The 19635-nt window shown below is 36.0% G+C and overlaps 3 protein-coding genes across 10 annotated transcripts; 2 read left to right on the forward strand and 1 right to left on the reverse strand.

The window, feature by feature from the left end:
* Positions 1-13: 13 nt before the first annotated feature.
* LOC140784486 (pentatricopeptide repeat-containing protein At2g46050, mitochondrial) lies at positions 14-7587 on the forward strand. Of its 7 annotated transcripts, XM_073131933.1 has the most exons (6): positions 14-2190; positions 2305-2400; positions 3240-3310; positions 5426-5719; positions 6026-6125; positions 7200-7587. In XM_073131933.1, the coding sequence occupies exons 1-3, from the start codon at positions 822-824 to the stop codon at positions 3263-3265; spliced, it is 1491 nt and encodes a 496-aa protein (XP_072988034.1). In that variant the 5' UTR covers positions 14-821; the 3' UTR covers positions 3266-3310; positions 5426-5719; positions 6026-6125; positions 7200-7587. The 7 variants fall into 7 exon arrangements, with proteins under 7 accessions (XP_072988034.1, XP_072988030.1, XP_072988032.1 ...); XM_073131929.1 differs by having other exon boundaries at positions 14-2679; XM_073131931.1 differs by having other exon boundaries at positions 14-2400.
* On the reverse strand, positions 6713-9860 carry LOC140784488 (uncharacterized). The gene is made up of 7 exons (XM_073131935.1): positions 9627-9860; positions 8489-8699; positions 7731-7878; positions 7524-7651; positions 7249-7311; positions 7060-7128; positions 6713-6930 (listed from the first exon to the last, which is right to left on the reverse strand). Exons 2-7 carry the CDS (start codon positions 8678-8680, stop codon positions 6859-6861), a joined length of 672 nt encoding a protein of 223 aa, XP_072988036.1. The 5' UTR covers positions 8681-8699; positions 9627-9860; the 3' UTR covers positions 6713-6858.
* A 4782-nt stretch (positions 9861-14642) lies between these two features.
* On the forward strand, positions 14643-17144 carry LOC140783341 (uncharacterized). 2 transcript variants are annotated; one of them, XM_073130211.1, is made up of 2 exons: positions 14643-14873; positions 15012-17144. In XM_073130211.1, exon 2 carries the CDS (start codon positions 15064-15066, stop codon positions 16480-16482), a length of 1419 nt encoding a protein of 472 aa, XP_072986312.1. In that variant the 5' UTR covers positions 14643-14873; positions 15012-15063; the 3' UTR covers positions 16483-17144. The 2 variants fall into 2 exon arrangements, with proteins under 2 accessions (XP_072986312.1, XP_072986311.1); XM_073130210.1 differs by having other exon boundaries at positions 14644-14873; positions 14976-17144.
* The last annotated feature ends 2491 nt before the right edge of the window (positions 17145-19635 follow it).

Consider the following 19635-nt stretch of genomic DNA (forward strand, 5'->3'; position numbering starts at 1 on the left):
GAGGTAAGTGCTTTTCATGACTTTTCCTATGCCACTTTAATGTGATTGAAGTAGAGGAGGAGGTGGGTTTCTTACTTAGGAGTGCATCATTATAGGAGTGGGTACTATTGAGCATTTGAATGGAAATGCTCTTTGTGGCTAGGGGTATATATTGGTGAAGATATTATTGGTTTCTCGTGTTGGTGACCATCGTATGTCTGTTGCCTGGAGTAGGCATGGCAAGGGTCATCTCCTTGGAGATCATTCGTTTGTCCACTATTTTGTTGCTCGAGTCAAAGGCGATATTATTCTCCTCCTTGCCATTGCCCAAAGCCTATAGTATTTATATTTATTATTGTCATATGTGAGCAATATATTAGTCGTGAAATGTACGATGTGAAATATAATTTTCTCCTATATGAATTTTAATGAGTAAGGGAGCTTAGTTCATGTTTTCTACGAAGTGACTTTCCTAACAGGAATAATTACACCCGCGAGCCTCTAAACTGTTGTCATTTTCTATATAGATCTTCTCATTTATTTTTAGTTACGCATTAATCGTTAACTATGTAAAATTTAGATAGTTGAGGGATCAAAATGTTACCCAAAAAAATTGAAAGTAAATAAGAGGGTCTTATATGAAAATGTTCTATAATTCATGGTCCAGATGTAATTAACCCTTTCTAATATTGGTCGAGTATCCACTTCGGATGTCTCAGCTTTGGCTCCTTATTAATCTTTCCCCAACTCCACGGCTCTCCTCTGTCTCTCTCTCGCGCTTCTTCTTCACTCGGGTTCCCTAGCATGCCCACCTCCACCCACAGAAACCATTGCACCTTCCCATGCTTAAACTGAAACTGCCCAACCATCTCCACACCTCTCTCCGTTCCAACTATGTTCCCCTCAGCCTCGCACGCTCACTGTTCGATGAAATGCCCCAAAGACGCAACCTTTCTTGTCATCATCGGTTCTATAGGACGCCTGGTTGCGGATTTGATGCCAAACTGTTCAATTTCCATCCTTCCTTTCTTGATCCTTACAGCAAGACGAAGTCGAGCATGATAAGCCTTGATCGGAGAACTGCTCTTTACCTCCTTAGCTCCTGTGTCAGACTAAATGATATGCTGATGGGAAAACAAGTTCATTGTCTTCTTGTAAAATCTGGGTACTTGTCCGATGCTTACATATGTAGCTCTCTTGTCAGTGCTTACTCGAAGTGTGAGTTCGCTAGGGAAGCTCGCAGGGTGTTTGATGAAATATCTTTTAGAGATTTGGTGTTGTGGAATGTGATGGTATCGGGCTATGCTTTGAATGGTCTTGGAAATGAAGCTTTTGATGTATTCATGTTAATGAGGTTTGACGGATTTATTGGTGATGGGTTTACCTTTAGTAGCTTGCTTAGTGCTTGTAGTTCCTTAGAGTCTTGTAAATTAGGAAGGCTGACTCATGGTATTGTTATAAAGTTGGGTCTTGATGTTGATTTAGTTGTTAGTAGTGCGCTAGTTAATATGTATGCCAAATGTGGTGAGATTAAAGATGCCCGTGAGGTTTTTGATTCAGTGGGATCTCAGAATGTTGTCTCTTGGAACGCTATGATTGTCGGTTATGGGCAATTTGGTGAAGGAAAAGAGGCTATGATGCTTCTTCACCAGATGCTTGGAGCTAGCTTGAAACCTGATGAGTTAACACTTGCTAGTGTTATTAGTTCTTGTGCCAATATGGCAGCTACCAATGAGGCTGCTCAAGTCCACAATCATGTCATAAAAAATGGTTTTCAATCTTTTACATCAATAGGCAATGCTCTTATTAGGGTATATGCCAAGATTGGATTAATTAGTGATGCTGTGAAATCCTTCTATTCAATTTCTGGGCCTGATCTAGTTACATGGTCGACGATAGTTTCATCTTATGCTTATCATGGCCTTGCCAAGGATGCTATAACTATGTTTGAGAAAATGTTGCAAGAAGGCATAAGGCCAGATGGAGTTGCCTTTCTAGGGGTTCTCTCTGCTTGTAGTCATGCTGGACTGGTGGAAGCAGGGTTAAAATATTTTGTTTCTATGAGTAAGGAATACTTAATTGAACCAAACTCACGACATTATGCTTGTTTGGTTGATTTACTAGGGAGAGCTGGTCGGCTTGATGATGCTTATGATGTCCTTGTGAATATGTGTGTTGAATCTGATGCAAATGTTCTTGGAGCTTTTATTGGTGCGTGCAAGGTCCATCGTAACACTAAGTTGGCAATGTGGGCTGCAAATAGGCTTTTCAAATTAGAACCACATAAGCCTGTGAATTTTCTGCTCATGTCTAATGTTTTTGCAGCTGTAGGATTTTGGGAAGATGTTGCAATGGTAAGAAGAATGATGAGGACTAGGTCTGGCAACAAGGTGCCCGGTTGTAGTTGGATAGAGATTTGTGGTACAGTTCATGCGTTCGTATCTAATGATAAGTCATATCCACAAACTTCAGATATGTATATAATGTTAAAACTGCTCATTACATCAATGGGGGAATCTGAAATGATATACCCAGATGATGATTTAGCATTAAGTAAAAACAGATTTGATTATGTAAATTGATTTCCTGGCGGCGACATCTAATGGTTGCAACCCAGTATGACTATTGTCAAGTGTAGACAATCTTCTGTGTGACTTCTTGGTCTTCTCTACTAGACCAGTTTTGGCGCTCATCTCCTAGGTAGGAACTCATAGATGGCTTGATTTTTTGATGTTCTTTAAAGTTTTGCTATGCAAAATGATTATGTGCTCAGTTCTCCCTTTTATTGTAGACTATCATAAATTTCTATGTTAAGAGCTAAAACAATGCAACTGCATTAAATTATCGTTTTTCTCTTTCTCCATCAAAAGGTGCATTACTTCTGTTGAAATCCTGAGAATTGTGTTTGACTGGTAACAACTAACAAGTACGACTGTAGCATTATTTTTTTTTTTACTTTGGAGCATTGTTTCTGTTGAAGTCCAGAAATTTATGACTTTCTTATTGTTTCCATGTCATGCTTAAATAGGGTTCTCATCTATGAACATGCCAAGCTGAAAAATATACCAAGATTATATTATATTATTATGTCATGCTGTTCAGATTATCTGTTCTGAACAAATTATTTTGCAAATGCTTGGTAAAACACTTTTCATTTGATTAAATTCAGGTGATTATTTTAGGCTTGAAATAATTCTATTTTGGAAACTGCTTTTGTAACTGACTTACCGAGAGATATTGCTTTTTCTGTTTTGTTTCAGTTCACGTTCATGAAGACTCACGATAGTTCTTGCAATGCTTTCTGCTATTGATCGAATAATAGCAGGAACAGGTCAGTCTCATGTCTCAACTTCAGTACTGCAGCTAAATCAATATTATTGATCTTGTTTTAAGCTCACGAGACTTGGAGTGAGGTTAATTAATTTTTTTCAGTTTATTTCTTTGCACTCACTAAAAGGCAAGCCCCAAAATTTTTCTCACTGAATCATATAGAGGCCTGCTAATTTTCATATGGCTAGTACATCCTCCTTTCGTACTCTTTGCTGATACAAGTTAAAGGAACATCCCTTTTATTCTGACAACTTAAAATGAAAGTTTTCTGATTGCATTTATTTTTTTCTACTTCCAGAGATATACCGTAGGAAGAGGTTTATTTGACTGTAGTTTATTATAGTTACTACTACTAGATGGGTAAAAGAATTAAGGGAATCAATTCCATTTGAGAATGCATTGGACATTATTTTTGTTTATTTGTGGATGCCTTTTCTTTCTCTCCATGTATTTGCATTATGTAGAGAAATCCAAATACAATTATTTCTCTACGGGAGGCTAAAACTTTCTGCAGTAATAGGATCAACATCACCGTTAGCCATGCAACTAGTTGTCCAATTAAATTACACATAAATCAAACACAAATGCATTATAGAACAAATAATAGTCTAAGGCATCTTCAAGTCTCAAGTTGGTTGGGGATTTAACGCATTGTTTGTATATATATATATATATATATATCTTTGTCATTTTGATATAGAGGGCTAAAATAGGCTCTCCTCAACTGAACTACTTGTCCTAGAAAAACATGTTGGATGGTTTAAGATTTCCAACTATTGCTATCTGCTATTCTGAAGAAAAGTAGCACCTTCTGCTGAGCTATTAGGCATTAGCCCCCTAATATCAAGTTATCAACCTGTAATCTACTATATGTTGAGCCTTATTATCCAATGAATAAAGATATCCATCTTTAAGAGGGCTCTCGGTCTATGTGGGAAAAAAATCTGATGAATTGCCCTCGTTTCAACCAGATATATCTATAGTAATGTTGGCTTGGTTGGTTCTGGAAAACTTTACTCCGGGTATGTCAAAAACTCAAAATCTGCCCTTTTGATGGATGGCTTTATGAAGGAAAACACAAACTTAGTGCCTGGAGAAGTGGGCTACTTAGTTAGCTTTATATAACCTACTTCTCAGGAAACATGATGTGCAAGGTGCAAATATCGTCCTACTACAGAACACAAAGCAAAGATCAGAGCAACGACTCAGTGACCATGTTAGGAATTAGGATAGGGCAGATGAGCCAGAAGATGAGATTTGAAGATTCTTTGAGAGGATGGCACAACGATCAGAGTAGTGGAAATTAAAGCAGAAGTCATTATTTGGTTAGTAGTTTGTCAGAATAAGATTCTGACCAATAAGTAGATAACAGGATATGTGATCATTCACTCAGCACCAGAACAGAAATTATAGATGGAAATTGAAAGGAGTTGGCGAGATTCATCTGAGAACCTAAAAATCTTGTAACTGCACCATGTGAACTGACTAATTACTTAAGCTTCTCAAAAAGCTTAAGTTGTTATGTAGGTAATAGATTGCATTAAGTGTTGTTGTATGTCAAATAAAACATTTTTGTCTTTCACAACACGCATGCCTTGTTCTCTATATTCGAGATGGCAGCCTTTACATTCTGCCAGCACTTCCATTAACATGCTAGTGGATAATGGTATATCAGTGCTGGTCATGAGTAGATCAATCTGGTATTTACTTTCTAAGGTAAGCGTACATAAATCACTGTCATTTTTCCTTCCATGAACTGCCTATAAGCTGCTATAAACCGTATTTTTTTTTCTTTTTGCAAGAAAGTTCTTCATAATCATTACCAAGATATGATTTCATTTTGAAGTAACTGCCTTTTAGCTTCGCTCCTCTTCTGTTTCTAGTAGTTTTGTACAGGGGAATTCAGCTATTTGTAGCTTACAAACTATTTTCTTTTCTTTATGTTCCTTTGTTTATGAGTCAGTTTTAGTCTTTTAGATAATACCCTTCTGCACCAAGTCTACTTTTGAAGTGTCACAAAGGAGATAGTAACGAAAAATTACTCTAAAAGCAAAAAAAAAGGAAACGTAAACTGTCTGTTACAATGTTACATTGCTAAAAAATTGTTGTTCTCCAGGTGCTGGCGACCAATGCCGATGGTTATGTGGACTTGAATAAAACTGTTATTTATCCTATGCCAACAAAGAGGCCATGCATGCAAATTATCATTCTGTAACTAATGATGGGCTTTATCATAAGGATTTCTCCTGATCAATGTTTCTTAGTATGTGGGCTATTAGGTGATCAACCTTTTAGAAATATTATTGAAATAATCATCAAATCCATCCTACCGATCATGGTGATTGGTGAATGCAAGAGCCTCAAATGGAGAGCTAATGGTGGATTACTCGTCAATATACCTCTATTTCTGGTAAGAATGATTTCCTCTTCTTTCAACATATATACTAGTAAATTTTATTTGTTAGCGTTTGCTCTCTTTATGACAATGACTGATGACATTGTTTGAAAGCTTACTTGAATTCCGTTTTCCATTCGATGGTTGAAGTCACACAATTAGATTCATCTCAGAAAGAGATTAACATAGCATATATCAATGAGCTGTGCGATTAAGATGATCTATAGCCCAGTTTAGTTCAAGACACAACTACTTTTTATGTGCTTAATTTATTGATTAAAAACTTGAGAACTGCTTACATCTCTTTGGACATTTTAACAGGTGATAGAAGATCCAACACAGAAAGAGGATCTACTGTCTACTGAACATTTCAGCCTTCTGCTTCTATATAAAAAATAATAATTCTGAAACATTTTAACAGGTGAGTTCATAAGAAGACTCACTTTGGTCAAAAGACGCTTTACATCTATTTCGAGATTTTAATAGGTGATAGAAGATCCAACACTAGAAAAAAAAAAAAAAAAAAAAAAAAAAAAAAGGCTAAGGGAGCAGAGAAGATCTCCAATAGTACAAGTAAATCTTTGTGAATCAAGGCTGGAGACCTGGTGTTATTTTTCTAGGGCCCTCCACAAAAGACAAAGTGGAGTTTAGGGTTAAATTTAGGGCCACTATTTCTTTAATGGAGATGCCGTCCTCTTACGGTCTTCATTTGTCTGAACTGCACACTGCCCAACAACCAACCAGACTGACCATAGCACGTCCTGTCCACTGTCCACTGCCCACTGCCTCTTTTTTAAAAAAGAAAAAATTTACGAACTTCGAGGACCAGAAAGAAAAAAGATGTCCTTGCTCTAATTATTTTAAAGGTCAAAAGTAGTGAGCCCAGATGCTTTTCCGTTTGGACTCTTCCTATTTGCCTCACATCCGGCCACGTCCAAGCACGTTAGGGTTTTGTCTTTCAACTATGCTGCAACTGTATATTATTATATTGTAAATTGGACCCAGCAATTAGGAAAATTTGAGATTAGACTTAGGCTTCCAATATGATAAAAGAAAGGTTTGTCTTCTCTAGTCTTCCTCTTTGGTTTTATGCTTACATCCCCCTTTTTGTGATACAGCTCCTAGAGAGATACACACACTTCCCCCTCCCTAACCTAGGAGTGGAGTGTTTTCAATCTTCTGGCAGTGTGAATGAAGCCCACAATGACCTGCATCTCATCCAATTGCTTTTGCAATTGGACGAGTGTAAATGAGATTTTGATCACATGTGAGAGGTGTTTTGTCTTCTTGCAAATTTTGTTAAGGAATTAGCGGGGGGGATGTTAGTTGGAATAAATAAATATATGGGTGGGTACCTGAGAGATGAAGTGGTGCTGCACACCCTGCAGGAGTTGCTCCTTTGAGGGGTTGGGGTTAATGCTTACCTGAATCATTTGATCATTTTCTATTAGATACTAGCTTTGCAGAAAAATAATGAATTGTTTACATGGTGCAGATATGAGAACGCCAAAGGATCAAAAGATAGAGACGACAAAGAAACATACGAGATTGAAATGCCTCCAGTATCTCCACAAAGTGGCTGTCCCAAGTTTTGCCAAGTTTACTCTCTGGTTCAAGATTTAAAAGAGTGTTAGCACAAATTCTTGATGCAGACATTGGGAATGGAACCTTTCTTATCAACAGGAAATGCATCTAGCTCTATCCAATAACAAAGTAGTAATTTTTCTCTGACATAGATCCGGGATCCTCTAAGGACTATGTTTGTGATATTATCATCACCAACAATAAGACATAAGATTTGGCGATGTATTATTATTACCAATTGCGGCTTGAAGGCATATGAGTGAACATCTTTGCGGCTGCTACGGCTGCTGCACTTTGCAGAGGATGTCCATGGTCTTGTGTGCCTAACCCTTGGCTTTGTTGGTTTCTGGTAGTCTATGCTAGCTGTTGAAAATAGAATATACAGATAAGATTAGCAGGTTATATAAATGCATTATTTTTGGGAAGTAAATTACTATCTTACAATAATCAATGTCTTTTTCTCCCATGTCGGAGCTGCTGCAAAAGGAGTTATCCCAGTCAAAATCATCGTCAACTTCATTACCAGTTGGAGGTTCTAACACGCTCAAAGCATTCCTCTGCAGCTTCACCTCTACCCCATTCTTAAGGACCTGCAGCCCAACAAATATGTTATGAGATTTAATTGTGGTAGAAAAGATTTTTTTTTACAGTTTGTGGTAAAAATTTTGTTATAACAACGACACTAAATCACACTAAAATCACAAATCAAGATGATACTCAGAAAAGCTTAGAGCCTAGATCTGTGGGTGGGTGCATTCGAATGTCTTTTAATTAGATCCTTAGGACCAATACTCTTGTTATAGCAACCTCATAAATTAATCTCAGCTGCATGCAATTAATGCATCCGTTTTTATCTTTTTCTACCTAAATTAGTGCACAAAATCTTTTGAGGAAAACATGTAACGAAGCTTTAAAACAACCAGCAACCAGCAAAATCTTCTTCTCCTAACTACAGTTGTAAATGCATTAAAGGGAACTTTAAATATGGCTTGAGTTCTGAAATTAGTATTGCCATAAATCCTTGGAATTTTTTTTTTAATTATATGGATTCTGCTACTATTTAGCAGATAGAGATGTTAATATCTAAACAGGTATCTATGGACATCGTTGAATGTATCTAACAGGTTGACAGATGGGATAATTGTGCGAAATTAGAAGATAAACATTCAGAGATGAGATGAAAGATTTTTTTCTTTTTACCAGCCAATGCCAGCCACCAAGACCAACAGCCTTCTTCACAACACCTTGCAGCCCAACAAGAACAGACTTTGTTCTGTTGTTACCAGTGACAATAACTTTAGTGTGCCTGGGAAGCACTGAGAGCTCCTCATCTCCACTTTCTTCTCGAGAAGGCGATAGAACCCGAGAGGAACAAATTTCAGCTTCCATCATTGCATGTTACATCTGCCACCTGATCTCACCAATTCAAAGTGCACCAAAACTTTCATCAATATAACCATTCCAACTCATCTTGAAATCCAATCGTCAGATATCAAATTTAGCATCAAAAGCTCTTTAGAATTGAACAGGAAAACTCATTAAAAGAACTCTTGATCATAGAAGCTAAGTCATGTCAAATTGGGAAGCTTATCTTCTAAATTCCTAAAGATGAAGGGTCCCATGCTCAAAATAATAGCTAGGTGCCTAGATCAGTATAGGAAAGCTAAGAATAGACATGGGAGTTGCTAGAAATCGACCTCTGTGATGGGACTTGATCGAAAACGTAATCAAATCTTCAATGGTATAGGTTGACAAAGCACAACTAGCTAAAATATGAAAATTACAACACTTCAAGGACCCACCCACCTAATTAAAAATATTGGACTGAGTACATTATAAGTGCACCTATGCCAACCTATGTGACAGTGATCCAAAACGCACAGAAGCTCTTTACTTCCTTCAGTCTAGATTTTGTAGTTAAATTAATTTATATCTGCTTTTCGAATCAATTAGAGTGTAGTCTTGAGCTGGTTCAGAAAATAGAGAGATACAAAACTGTCATTTTTTGACGGATCTAAAAATTAGAATTTAAGAACCTCAAGTAAACGTCATGAAGCAAGTGCAATTCACCGCATGCAACTATAAAAACAGCAACTCCGTTGCAAATCTTTCACTAAACGTTGCATTAAAGCAATAAATATGCAATCTTTAAGCTCTATCCGAGCTCAAAGCTAGAACTGGTAACTAAACAAGCTAAAATTAAGCTCTCAACTTTTAGCTTCTTGCTCAAAAATATAAGAAAAGTTGAAAATCAGGTAAAATCAAACCAATGCAGCAAAAGAAGGCAGGAGAAATCAAAGACACACAAATCGAAGCTGCAGGTTTCAAAATTGCTCACCTGAATCCTCCGATCCAAGCATGCAGAGAACTGGATCAGTGGAAAGCTTGATAAAATGCAGCAGTTTCGAGCCGCGGGATTGCGACGAATCGATCTCCAAGCTCGAATTCGCCGGAGGAGGGATAGATCTGGAGGAATAACAGCGTCGGATAGGGCTTATTCGACGAATTCTTCGGATAGATAAATAGATAGGGGGGAGAGAGAGAGAGAGCTCCACTAATGGAGACAACGGGCAAGAGAGTAAACGGAGTGGGGACCTGCTTTAACGTACGGTTTCTCTCTATCGCATCGAGATTGGTGAAGCCGGCTGCGGCTTACTGGCTCGGCTCACTAGGGGAGCCGTATTTGGACGCCTCCCGTACGTAGCACGTGCGATGGCACGTGGGAACGATAGGGACCTCTCCCCCCTGTCGTGTTCTCTTCTATAAGTAATTTATTAACCCTATATTTAACAAATACTTAAAATTATATTTTATAATTTTGAGATTAAACAGTAGTGATTTTAAATTGCTTCGCTCTTTACTTATGGACGGTCCGTTTCCGTCAAGATTACCGATCACCCACCGTCCACGTCTCGTGCGTGCTTTATTGGAATCTCGAGGCACATCGGGGTGAGTCACGTGCTCCGTCCCTGCCTCCCCCTCTCGAGTTTAAGCCAGCTCAAGCCGAGCCCAAAGCTTACAACGACAGCGACACGTGCTCCCATCCAGCTGTCAAGACCAGTCCCACTGAAAAGCGACCCGGGTAGACATGCCTCTAACGTACCACTCGCTATGGGTTAATTCCTTTTGGGTGCAAAAGTGGGTTTCTCCAATCCCTGTCTATTTTGTCTTGGCGCAAAAATACTATGAGCCGGAGTTTAAGTCCGCGTTCTGGGGGCTCTGAAGTCCGCTTGGCAGAAGAGATAGCTACAAGCGCTACAATGCCACGTTGAGTCCATTTACTTTTTCAAATAATTTAAATAGGGTAAATTTTTAATTACCCCCTTTGGTTATACTAAAATCATACTGCTCCTATAACATCAATTATGAGCAACTATGTATTAACCACATGAAGGTAATTTACAATTTACATCCTGATTTATTTTTTTTTCTTCTTAAATAAGGATAATACCCTATAAAAAAAAGATGTCATTTATTCATATAGAACCTTCTTCTTCTTCTTCTTCTTCTTCTTCTTCTTCCTTTAGAAGTGCATTAAAAAGAAAACGCAATCAATGACATCTAGGATTAATATCTGGGCCTCTTTCTTGCCTACAAAAATGCTCATCAAGAAAGCCCATTAAACCCCCTCTCAGGTATTATTATTTTGGGCTTCACAAATGGTGGCCATATAAGGCCCTATATATATGAGAAATAATAGTTATTATTTAAATAGTCAGTAATCTCAATATCTTATGTAGTGGCTTGTAGGATATTTTTCTCTTTACTAATTACTACTTTTCATACAATTTTTATATACTTTCAGTTTAAATACTTATTCCTTCTATTGTCTCGACTAAAGTGAAGCTGTTTATTTTTTTGTCATATTAATTTAAATACAGATAAAATTTAATCGATATTATTTTAGATGTATTAAAAAATTTATCTAATTTTTATAATTTTGTTTCTAATAAGAATTATTAAATTCGACATTGGATAAATACTTAAGTTAAAAGAGCACCTGAGATTTTATAAAATTAAATCAAGTAAAGCATTATATAAAGAGTTTCAATAAAAATATAGATAAATTTAACACTTTATTATTTTAAATAAAATCCTCATATTTATGCATGTACTATCTTAAAATGGATATAAAAATATGGTTATTATTTTATTTTTGTTCTTCTTCTTACCTAGAAAGTACTATAAAGTTATTATTTTTACGAGTCCCACGGCCTCTTCTTTAATGGCAATAATGGCGAGCGAGGGGGCCTACATCCATCTCCTGGTCTTGTGTCGTGTACACTGCTCTGCACCTAATAAATGAATCAATAGACTTTGGAAATTTTTGCACCACCATTGCCCATTGCCCAGTGCCCATTGCCCATTGCCCATTGAGCTTTACTGCTCCAATGTGCATGAATCTGGAACTCAATGAGTTGGACAAACAAATTTTGAGAGATTTTCTCATCATATAACTTTGTAGTAAATAATGTGGTCCGGTGCTAAACGAGTTATCTGTCTTTTTTCTTAGCACCGAGTTATCTGTCTTTTTTCTTTGTTATCATTCAAGAACCGACAGACTTGATATGAGACAGACAGAGAGTCAATCATCTATTAATACAAAGGCAATTAGATCTTCCTGAGCTTTTAGCTAATAGGCATAGTCATTCAATTTAAACTCTAAGTCATTGTGCCGTTGAGCTATTTCTTTAAGCTTAGCGCACATCGCTGAGCTATTAAACTAAGCGAAATCGAGCTGCTAACCTAAGCCGCTAATACCTAAATAATTTGCTTATAATAAATCTATTTGAACGAGAACTGTGGGTACCCTCCCAACTTCTTAGATGAGCTATTTGTCACGATCCATCAAAATTTCATATTATATGGTATAACCTAAATTATGAAATGGATATTGACTAAAGAACTCCCAGTGTAATGGTTTTACGAAAAATTTTGTGATAACTCTAGTCTATCTTCAAGTGCATAGAATAAACTTACTCGATATCATTCTAGTAACCTTCTAGATAACTCTAGCAAAATTAGAAAACAATCTTATAATAACTCTACGTGGTCATATGCTGCTTGTTCTATAATCCTATCTCACATATCTAAATTCTATTAGCATTATTGTCGCGTTATGTTCATCATAATTAAAGCACACATAATTTTATAATGCATGAATCATATTGTCAAAAATATAATAAGCCCATAAGATAAAGGAATAAGAGCACAATAAATATTATGCATATCATAATATATTTATATTATTATAATATGTACAAAATCATGCTAAAGTCTACATTATCCTTAGATTCATATCCAGAAACTATATGCCTGAGCGCAACAAGCTATTTTTAATTATCGAGCTCATCCTGTGTCTCGAGATATTCCTCATATAATAATAAATCTATCAAGTAATAAATGTAATTGAACATAAGCATCATATCTATCTAGCTAATTGTTTAGAATACCCGTTACTGCTATTAATTTAGGTAGGTGTGTATAAGATGATAGTTAAAAGCTAAATAAAAACTTTAATAATAATATCGAGAATTTTATTTTAATTAATCATAACTTAAGTCACAAGGCTAGTATAAAGAAATATTTCAATTAGTATTATTTACATGTAACTAAATAAGTGGAAAACTAATTTAATATTTAATTTTAATTTCCTCCGTCGATAAGTAGGCAAACTATATGATACATAAACTGAAAAATAAATAAAAAAAATACAACACCAAAATAGCAAAATTTTGGGATGGGCGACAAGATTGTCCTTACCCAAAATACCCTCAAGCTTTTCTATTTTTTGGTGGGGAAAAGTCTTCATTTTTAATAACTTTTCTACTTTTGGCGTTTGGTCATAAATAATTATTAAAGATGTTACTTACTTACCTACTAAAAATAGCTTTAATTTCCCTTTATTTAAAGAAAAAAAATTATTTCACGAAAGCCGATCATTTTATTAAACTTCACTTTCTATCAATCAAATGCATCCGAGCCATTTCAATTTTAACCTAAGTATTTGAAATTTAAATGACTCGGTCAGTGAGCATATAGGATTTCAAAAAGGTTTAAACGACGTAAGACATTGGAATAAAGAGTCAAGATAAGTTTATGGTAATAATTATTCTCAGGGTCATTTGTCCTTTCATATGATTAAATTTTATTAGTATAATTTTAAATTGTTATTTAAAAATTAATAAGGATATTTTTATTATTTTATAATAGTAGAGATCTGCATCAAATTAAGAGTAGTTAACCAAACTAAGAAACCAATCTACCCAAATAGTCCATCATTTAAGCTTAGTACTAAAAAAGAGTTCTATTTGCCATCTTAAAATGTCTATCTCATCAAAAAAGAAATTTTTTTTTGAAAATGTGAATTTTTTTTATACTTTCTACTTTTTAAGGAAAAATAAAAAGATTACTTTACATCTATACCCCTCTAAAATTCTTTATTTGTATGTGTACTCTTTGAAATTTTATATTTGTGTATATCCTTTAAATCAATAGTTTTTGCATAGATACCATTCAAATTAATTTTAACAGATATTGCTTTAAATAGTTAGTACCAAATAAGTTAATTTATAACTCACTTTCTTGTGTAACTAAATAATAAAAAGTGGGTTTAAATAATTATTCATAATAAAAAGTGGGTTAATAAGTTGACGACGATAACCATTATTATAAGAGTTTTTGACCAAAATTTCCCTCCTTAATTTCTTTTTACCATTTTAGTCAACCCAATAAATTTATTATTAAAGATGATTTATTTGCAACTGCCCGATCATAAGTCAATACTAAAACCGTTAAAATATTTAATATTTTATGTACAACTTATACATCGATTTTATTATTTATAAAAATGCTTTAGAATACAGTATTTTATTAAAGAAAAAAAATATTTTATCTTTCACATAGTATGTTTAACATTTTAACTTTATGATCGTCAAAATAAATCTCTAATTGTAATAAATTTTATTGGTGGACCATTCTGATAAATAATAATTTTTGCAGGCCCATTTTTGTCAAAATCTCCAAAATTAATGGCTAAAAGAGTCTATTCCCCACTTCCCGACAGTTGCGGACTTTATAACGGCGCCCTAGACGCTTACAATCGTTACGACACGTGTCAGTTAATTTCCTCACCTACTCTTCCGGTAGGTACACAAAGAGCCTAATCTCCATGTTTGTGGAAAATTCGAAAATACCCCTACCCTACTCATAGAAGCTACTTACCCGTTTACTGTCATTATTAGCAGCAGCGGATTGGCTGCTCGGTGGTATTGTCGTTATATTATGGATGAACAGGGGGAGTTTTCTATGGTTGTGCTTCGGCTACTCGCCAAATCGCAGCGCCCCCGAGATTTAAATGGGGTTATAATTTATTTTCTAACCGTGAGATCCTTCGATCGATGTGAGTCTTTTTGGCTCTAGGGTTTCGAAGATCACGGGGAAAGCTGCGATTTGGTGCTTCGGGGCATCGGATTCGTGACAGATTCCATCGAGTTCGGCGACGTGAAGACGCTTCTTTGTGTCACCTTGCACCGAAGACTCTACTTGAGCTCGATTCCTGATGGATTTGGATCTGGGAGCTCAGGTCTGTTTATGGCCATTTGATCTCAAATTTGTAGAAATGTGCAGGTTTTCAAGTAGCTTTTAGCTTTGGATTGACTTTTTTCACCTAATTCCTTCCAAGTAGATCTTAAAATGCATTGATCTGAGGACTCTGGTGCAGTCAATTTGCGAAATGTTTGCTCTTTCTGGGTTTCTTTGATCGTGGAACAAAGATGGATCTGGAAAATGGCAGCTTTGAGAGCTGTGTGAAGCACCCATCTCAGTTCTTCACTGGCTTCTGTTCTTCTTGCTTAGTGGAAAGGTTATCTACTGTTGGTTCTGCCGAACCGAGCTCGAATCAAGTAAGGGAATCTCAGAGCGAGATAGTAGAGGTTTCGGTTGAATCTCCTGAGGCCGAGAAGAAGCCTTGTGAAGCCAGATTGAGAAAGACGCTCCTTTTGTTGTTCCAACTGGATGATGGTGATAATGTTGTGAAGGAGGATGTTAGGGATGGCACTAAAGATGTCGACCTAGTAGATGCGTGTGAGTCTAATGGTGTTAACTGCTCTAAAGATGCGCATCTTGAGGTCAATATTGATCAGCGCACTGGAGCTTCCAGGAACGATGTCGATGCTGCTGGAAATGGTAATTGCGCCGCTCATGTTGTGGACCAACTCAGTACCTTGGGAGATCAGAAATTGAAGGGTAAAGGTGTGTCATTTTGGTTGAGTTCGATACTGCCAAAGAAAGGACTGAAATGGAAGACAAGAAATGATTCCAAGAAGAACCATTCACGGAACAGGAGCTTTGCAGATGAACTGGGAAATGAGAAGTTTGAGAGAAAGCCTAGCTTCCGGTATTCTTGCGAGTGGATGGTGTGCCGTGAGTCAAGCAGCAGCTCGTGGGATCTACCTAGACACTCATGGGATGGTTCAGTTTTGAGCAAAGCACTAGCATGTTCATTTGCTTGTAATGAAGAAGAGCGAGATGGGCTTAGAAGGATAAAAAGAAGTTTACCTGCTGATGTCATGGGTAGAAGCCTTAATCCATCTGTCGAAAACATGGACGTTGCCAAAGCTCATGGTGATCCTTTGGAATGTGGGAGACCCTTGTCATCTGAAGGCAGTAGTTCAGGGAACCTTTTCAGAGAGAGGGCTCATGATCAATCCAACTCGGAGGTATCTGTTTCAGGTAGCAGTAGGAAAAGATCGCAAAGATGGAGCAAGGTGTTGGATTGGAGTATAACTAGTCCTCTCAGGGTATTTACCAAGAAACGTGGGCAAATGCTAGAGAGGTCTCTGTCTGAATCTTGGAAAGATCACCGAAAGGATAAAAGTGTAGAAACCATAGGTGCTGACAATGGAATGCAACTTAATGGAAATGGCCTCAGCTGTGCCAGAGCAAACCATTCTGTACAGAAGAACACAAGTTCTGCTAATGGTGATATTCAGAATGTTAGGCCTGATTGGCGAAAGAAGAGGGAGTATGGACTTGGTCGGAGTCGTAGTGTTCACTATTGTTCTCCTGGGAGAGTAGATAGTGGACTACTACGCTTCTACCTGACTCCGTTGAGAAGCAGCAGAAGAAGTACAAACAAGAGTAGGAGGAAAAATTCACGCTTATTTTCCAGAGGAATATTTGGATTATACTAATTGAAGAATTGGATATGTGATAAAAAGGATGCCTGCGACCAAGAACACCCTCTTTCATGATGCATCAGCTTTTCACAAGTTACTGCCAAGCCCACTGTTTTCTGTGGTTGGATCGTTAAAGTGGTGTTTCCAATTCCAGATGGAGAAAACTTGCACCATAGTATGTATAACTTGGTTGCAGTATACATGGTAAATACATATATGTTTTTTATTCTCCACAGTTGCTAGCTAATATACAGTGTTCAAATTGAACTGTGCAGAGTTTTAGGATTATATAATTATTTTGACAGATAATAATGGGTTTCTGTCAAAGTTAACTATTTGCTCCTTGGTAATTCTAATTTTATAGTTTTTTGTTTGGATCTGTTAGTTATCATTATCCCGACCTGCTTGGTTAAGGATGTTTGAATTTGATCTGACAAGCTGCAGTATAATCACTTATCTCAGAAATCAAATACTACAGCTGACTCATCTGTAACATTGCTGATATTCTGGAGGACCTTGCCTCTAAACAGAAAACTGATGTAGACTGAGATGTCAGCTCATCCTTTTATTGCGTACAATCTATAGGTTTATGAAAATCAAATTTTTGGAGGGCCTTTTGTTTTAATCTGTATTTAATACTCTTATTGGTTGAATCAAAGACTAATTGTTCAATTCAAGTGTATATTGGTGAAGGCATTAATTCATACTATTAGAGTTCTTCTTTTCTTACTTCTCCTTTCCTGTTGTAGTTGATCAGTTCTGGCATTCCTATGATTAAAAGTCTAAAACCAAGAAATTCCATGGGAAATCTGTGATCATATAATCTTTTGCATGCTTACATTAGTTACATATATATGCATGGGGTACAGGTTTTTCATTCTTCTTACATTTACCTGGATGTATTGTGGTTCTTAAATTCCATTTTGTCAAATATGGGCTTCTCTTCCAAACCTGATAGCATTAAATAGGAATGTACTGCATCCTTTCCCTTGCTTACTAGGCATAACTTGAATGTACTTCTTCTTTGCTGTGATATGTTAAGCCATAAATCTAAATCCTTATTAAATTGGTATTTCATAAGTGATCTTAACTCATATGTATCAATTAATATCTTATTACTTGGAATATCTTTATTGATGCTAAAATAAATAAATAAATAATATTTTCTGATTTTCACCTGCTAATTAGACTTTCTTTGGTGTAGCTTTAGGTTGATGTTACTTCTTCACCATATTCTCTCAAAAAGGATATCAGTACATTATGGTGGCTTTATTTGAGCAATTTTTCTTCTGCACAATTTTATCTTCAATTTTTAGAACAGTTAAACAATAAAGGTGGGTGGGTCAAGAAATCGAGTTAGAATACTGGACTATCATGGTTATGGATGATAGTTGATAAACAATGGTAATGCAACTGCTTTAATAAGGTGTAATCACATTAAGTGATTCATCCAAAATTCGGAAGCTAAAGAAGAGCAATGTCGGTCTTCTTGGGAATACGTTTTCTTGCAGAAGACTAGACTAATATTACTGATAGACAATCTTGTGTCATAATGACCATAAGTGCATTAGCATTATATGTGGAAATTGCATGGCATGGTTATGTATTCACTGTCATAAATATTAAGTGAATTTCATAAATTTAATTTAGATACATATCAGTGCTTGGTACCCCTAGTAGTGGAGCAAAGTTATTCGGTTTTGTGCAAAAATTTTGAAAGAAGGAGAAGTCATCCATTCTATCCATCAAGATAATCGATGCAATATCTAGCCATTTTATTAATGATATATAAGCTTCTCTTGGTTATCTGATTTTTCACTTTTAAAGGCTTGTATTTGATAGAATGCTAAATTATTGAGGTTTGATGTTATAATTTTGAATATACTGATGGAGTCTTTGTGGACAGTGAATGTCTTTCCTTAGATTTGTCATGTTTTATCCTACCTCACTATTATTGATTTGGCCTCCATGTCCCGCTTCTTTCCCTGTTCAATTTAGTTATTAAATTCTACCCATTATATCCTGTAAACCATGAAACATTGTTTGTGGCTGCATATGTGCATGCAGTCCCACAACTGATATGACTTATTCTAAGTCTCATTGTAATCATCTTTCAGCTCCAAACTATCATCTCATATGAATATCATCTCTTCCATTGCTATACTTTTCTTGTTTTCTCCATCAGAGAAGATGGCATTACATTGCTTGTCATAAACTGTTGCATATTATGCATTACAAGCAAACAGAAGCATATGCACAGATTGCTGAAGTAATGCATTGTAACCGAGCTGTTGTTGATCATTTTCAATTCTACAAGTGGAACTTATCCTTCTAAAGAAGGTCCAGTTCATCCTATGTAATTGTATTTCCTTTCACTTGCTGTGGAGCCTGCACACTTATATATGCCAAGTTATTTTATGTATTTCCTCCATAGCAGTTAAAAAACTTTGCAGAGCTCAGAACTTCAGTACAATCATTAGTTAGATTTCCAACTCTTGTGTAAAGCAAGTTGCAATATTTCAAGAAGACAGTAGAAACCATGAAGAATATATATTGCAATATATCCAACTCATTGGTTTCTACTCTCTTCTGAGTTGTAAACAAGCAAGTACTGCAAGATTTATTGGTATCAAGGAAGTAGTAGGAGATTGTTATTTCTAACCAATTGAAGGAGGTGAATGTTTTAAGGTTTATCCACAGAAACAACTCTTAAAATGGGTGATACCTATAACATGGCAATGTTGATATTGAGTGATTAGTGTGAAGAGATTATTTTGTTTGTTTGTTTTCTTTTCAGACAAGTGAAGAACATTATATATATATATATATATATATATATATATATATATATGAATGATAGTGCGTGTTGGGTTGCAAGTAAATGAGGAAAGTGAAGTGGATAGTTTCAAAAACTATTTCATCGTTATATTGTTTGGTCGAAGTAAGTGAGTTCGGTGAGCTCAGGATGAGCTTAGCTTTATAGGTCACCCAATTCTATTTTTTTTAAAAATAAATATAAAATTATTTAAATAACACCCGATATTTTTATTATTTTCGTATTAACATCTCGGGATTCTTTAATGAGAAACCTAATTTTTCCCAATAATTTCTATATAACACCCTACTATTACTTTAATTAACTACCATTAATCTAGTCTATGGTTTATG

This window comes from Typha latifolia, chromosome 3, assembly GCF_019914945.1.
Source record: "Typha latifolia isolate L0001 chromosome 3, TyphaL0001v2, whole genome shotgun sequence".
Taxonomy (NCBI): Eukaryota; Viridiplantae; Streptophyta; class Magnoliopsida; order Poales; family Typhaceae; genus Typha; species Typha latifolia.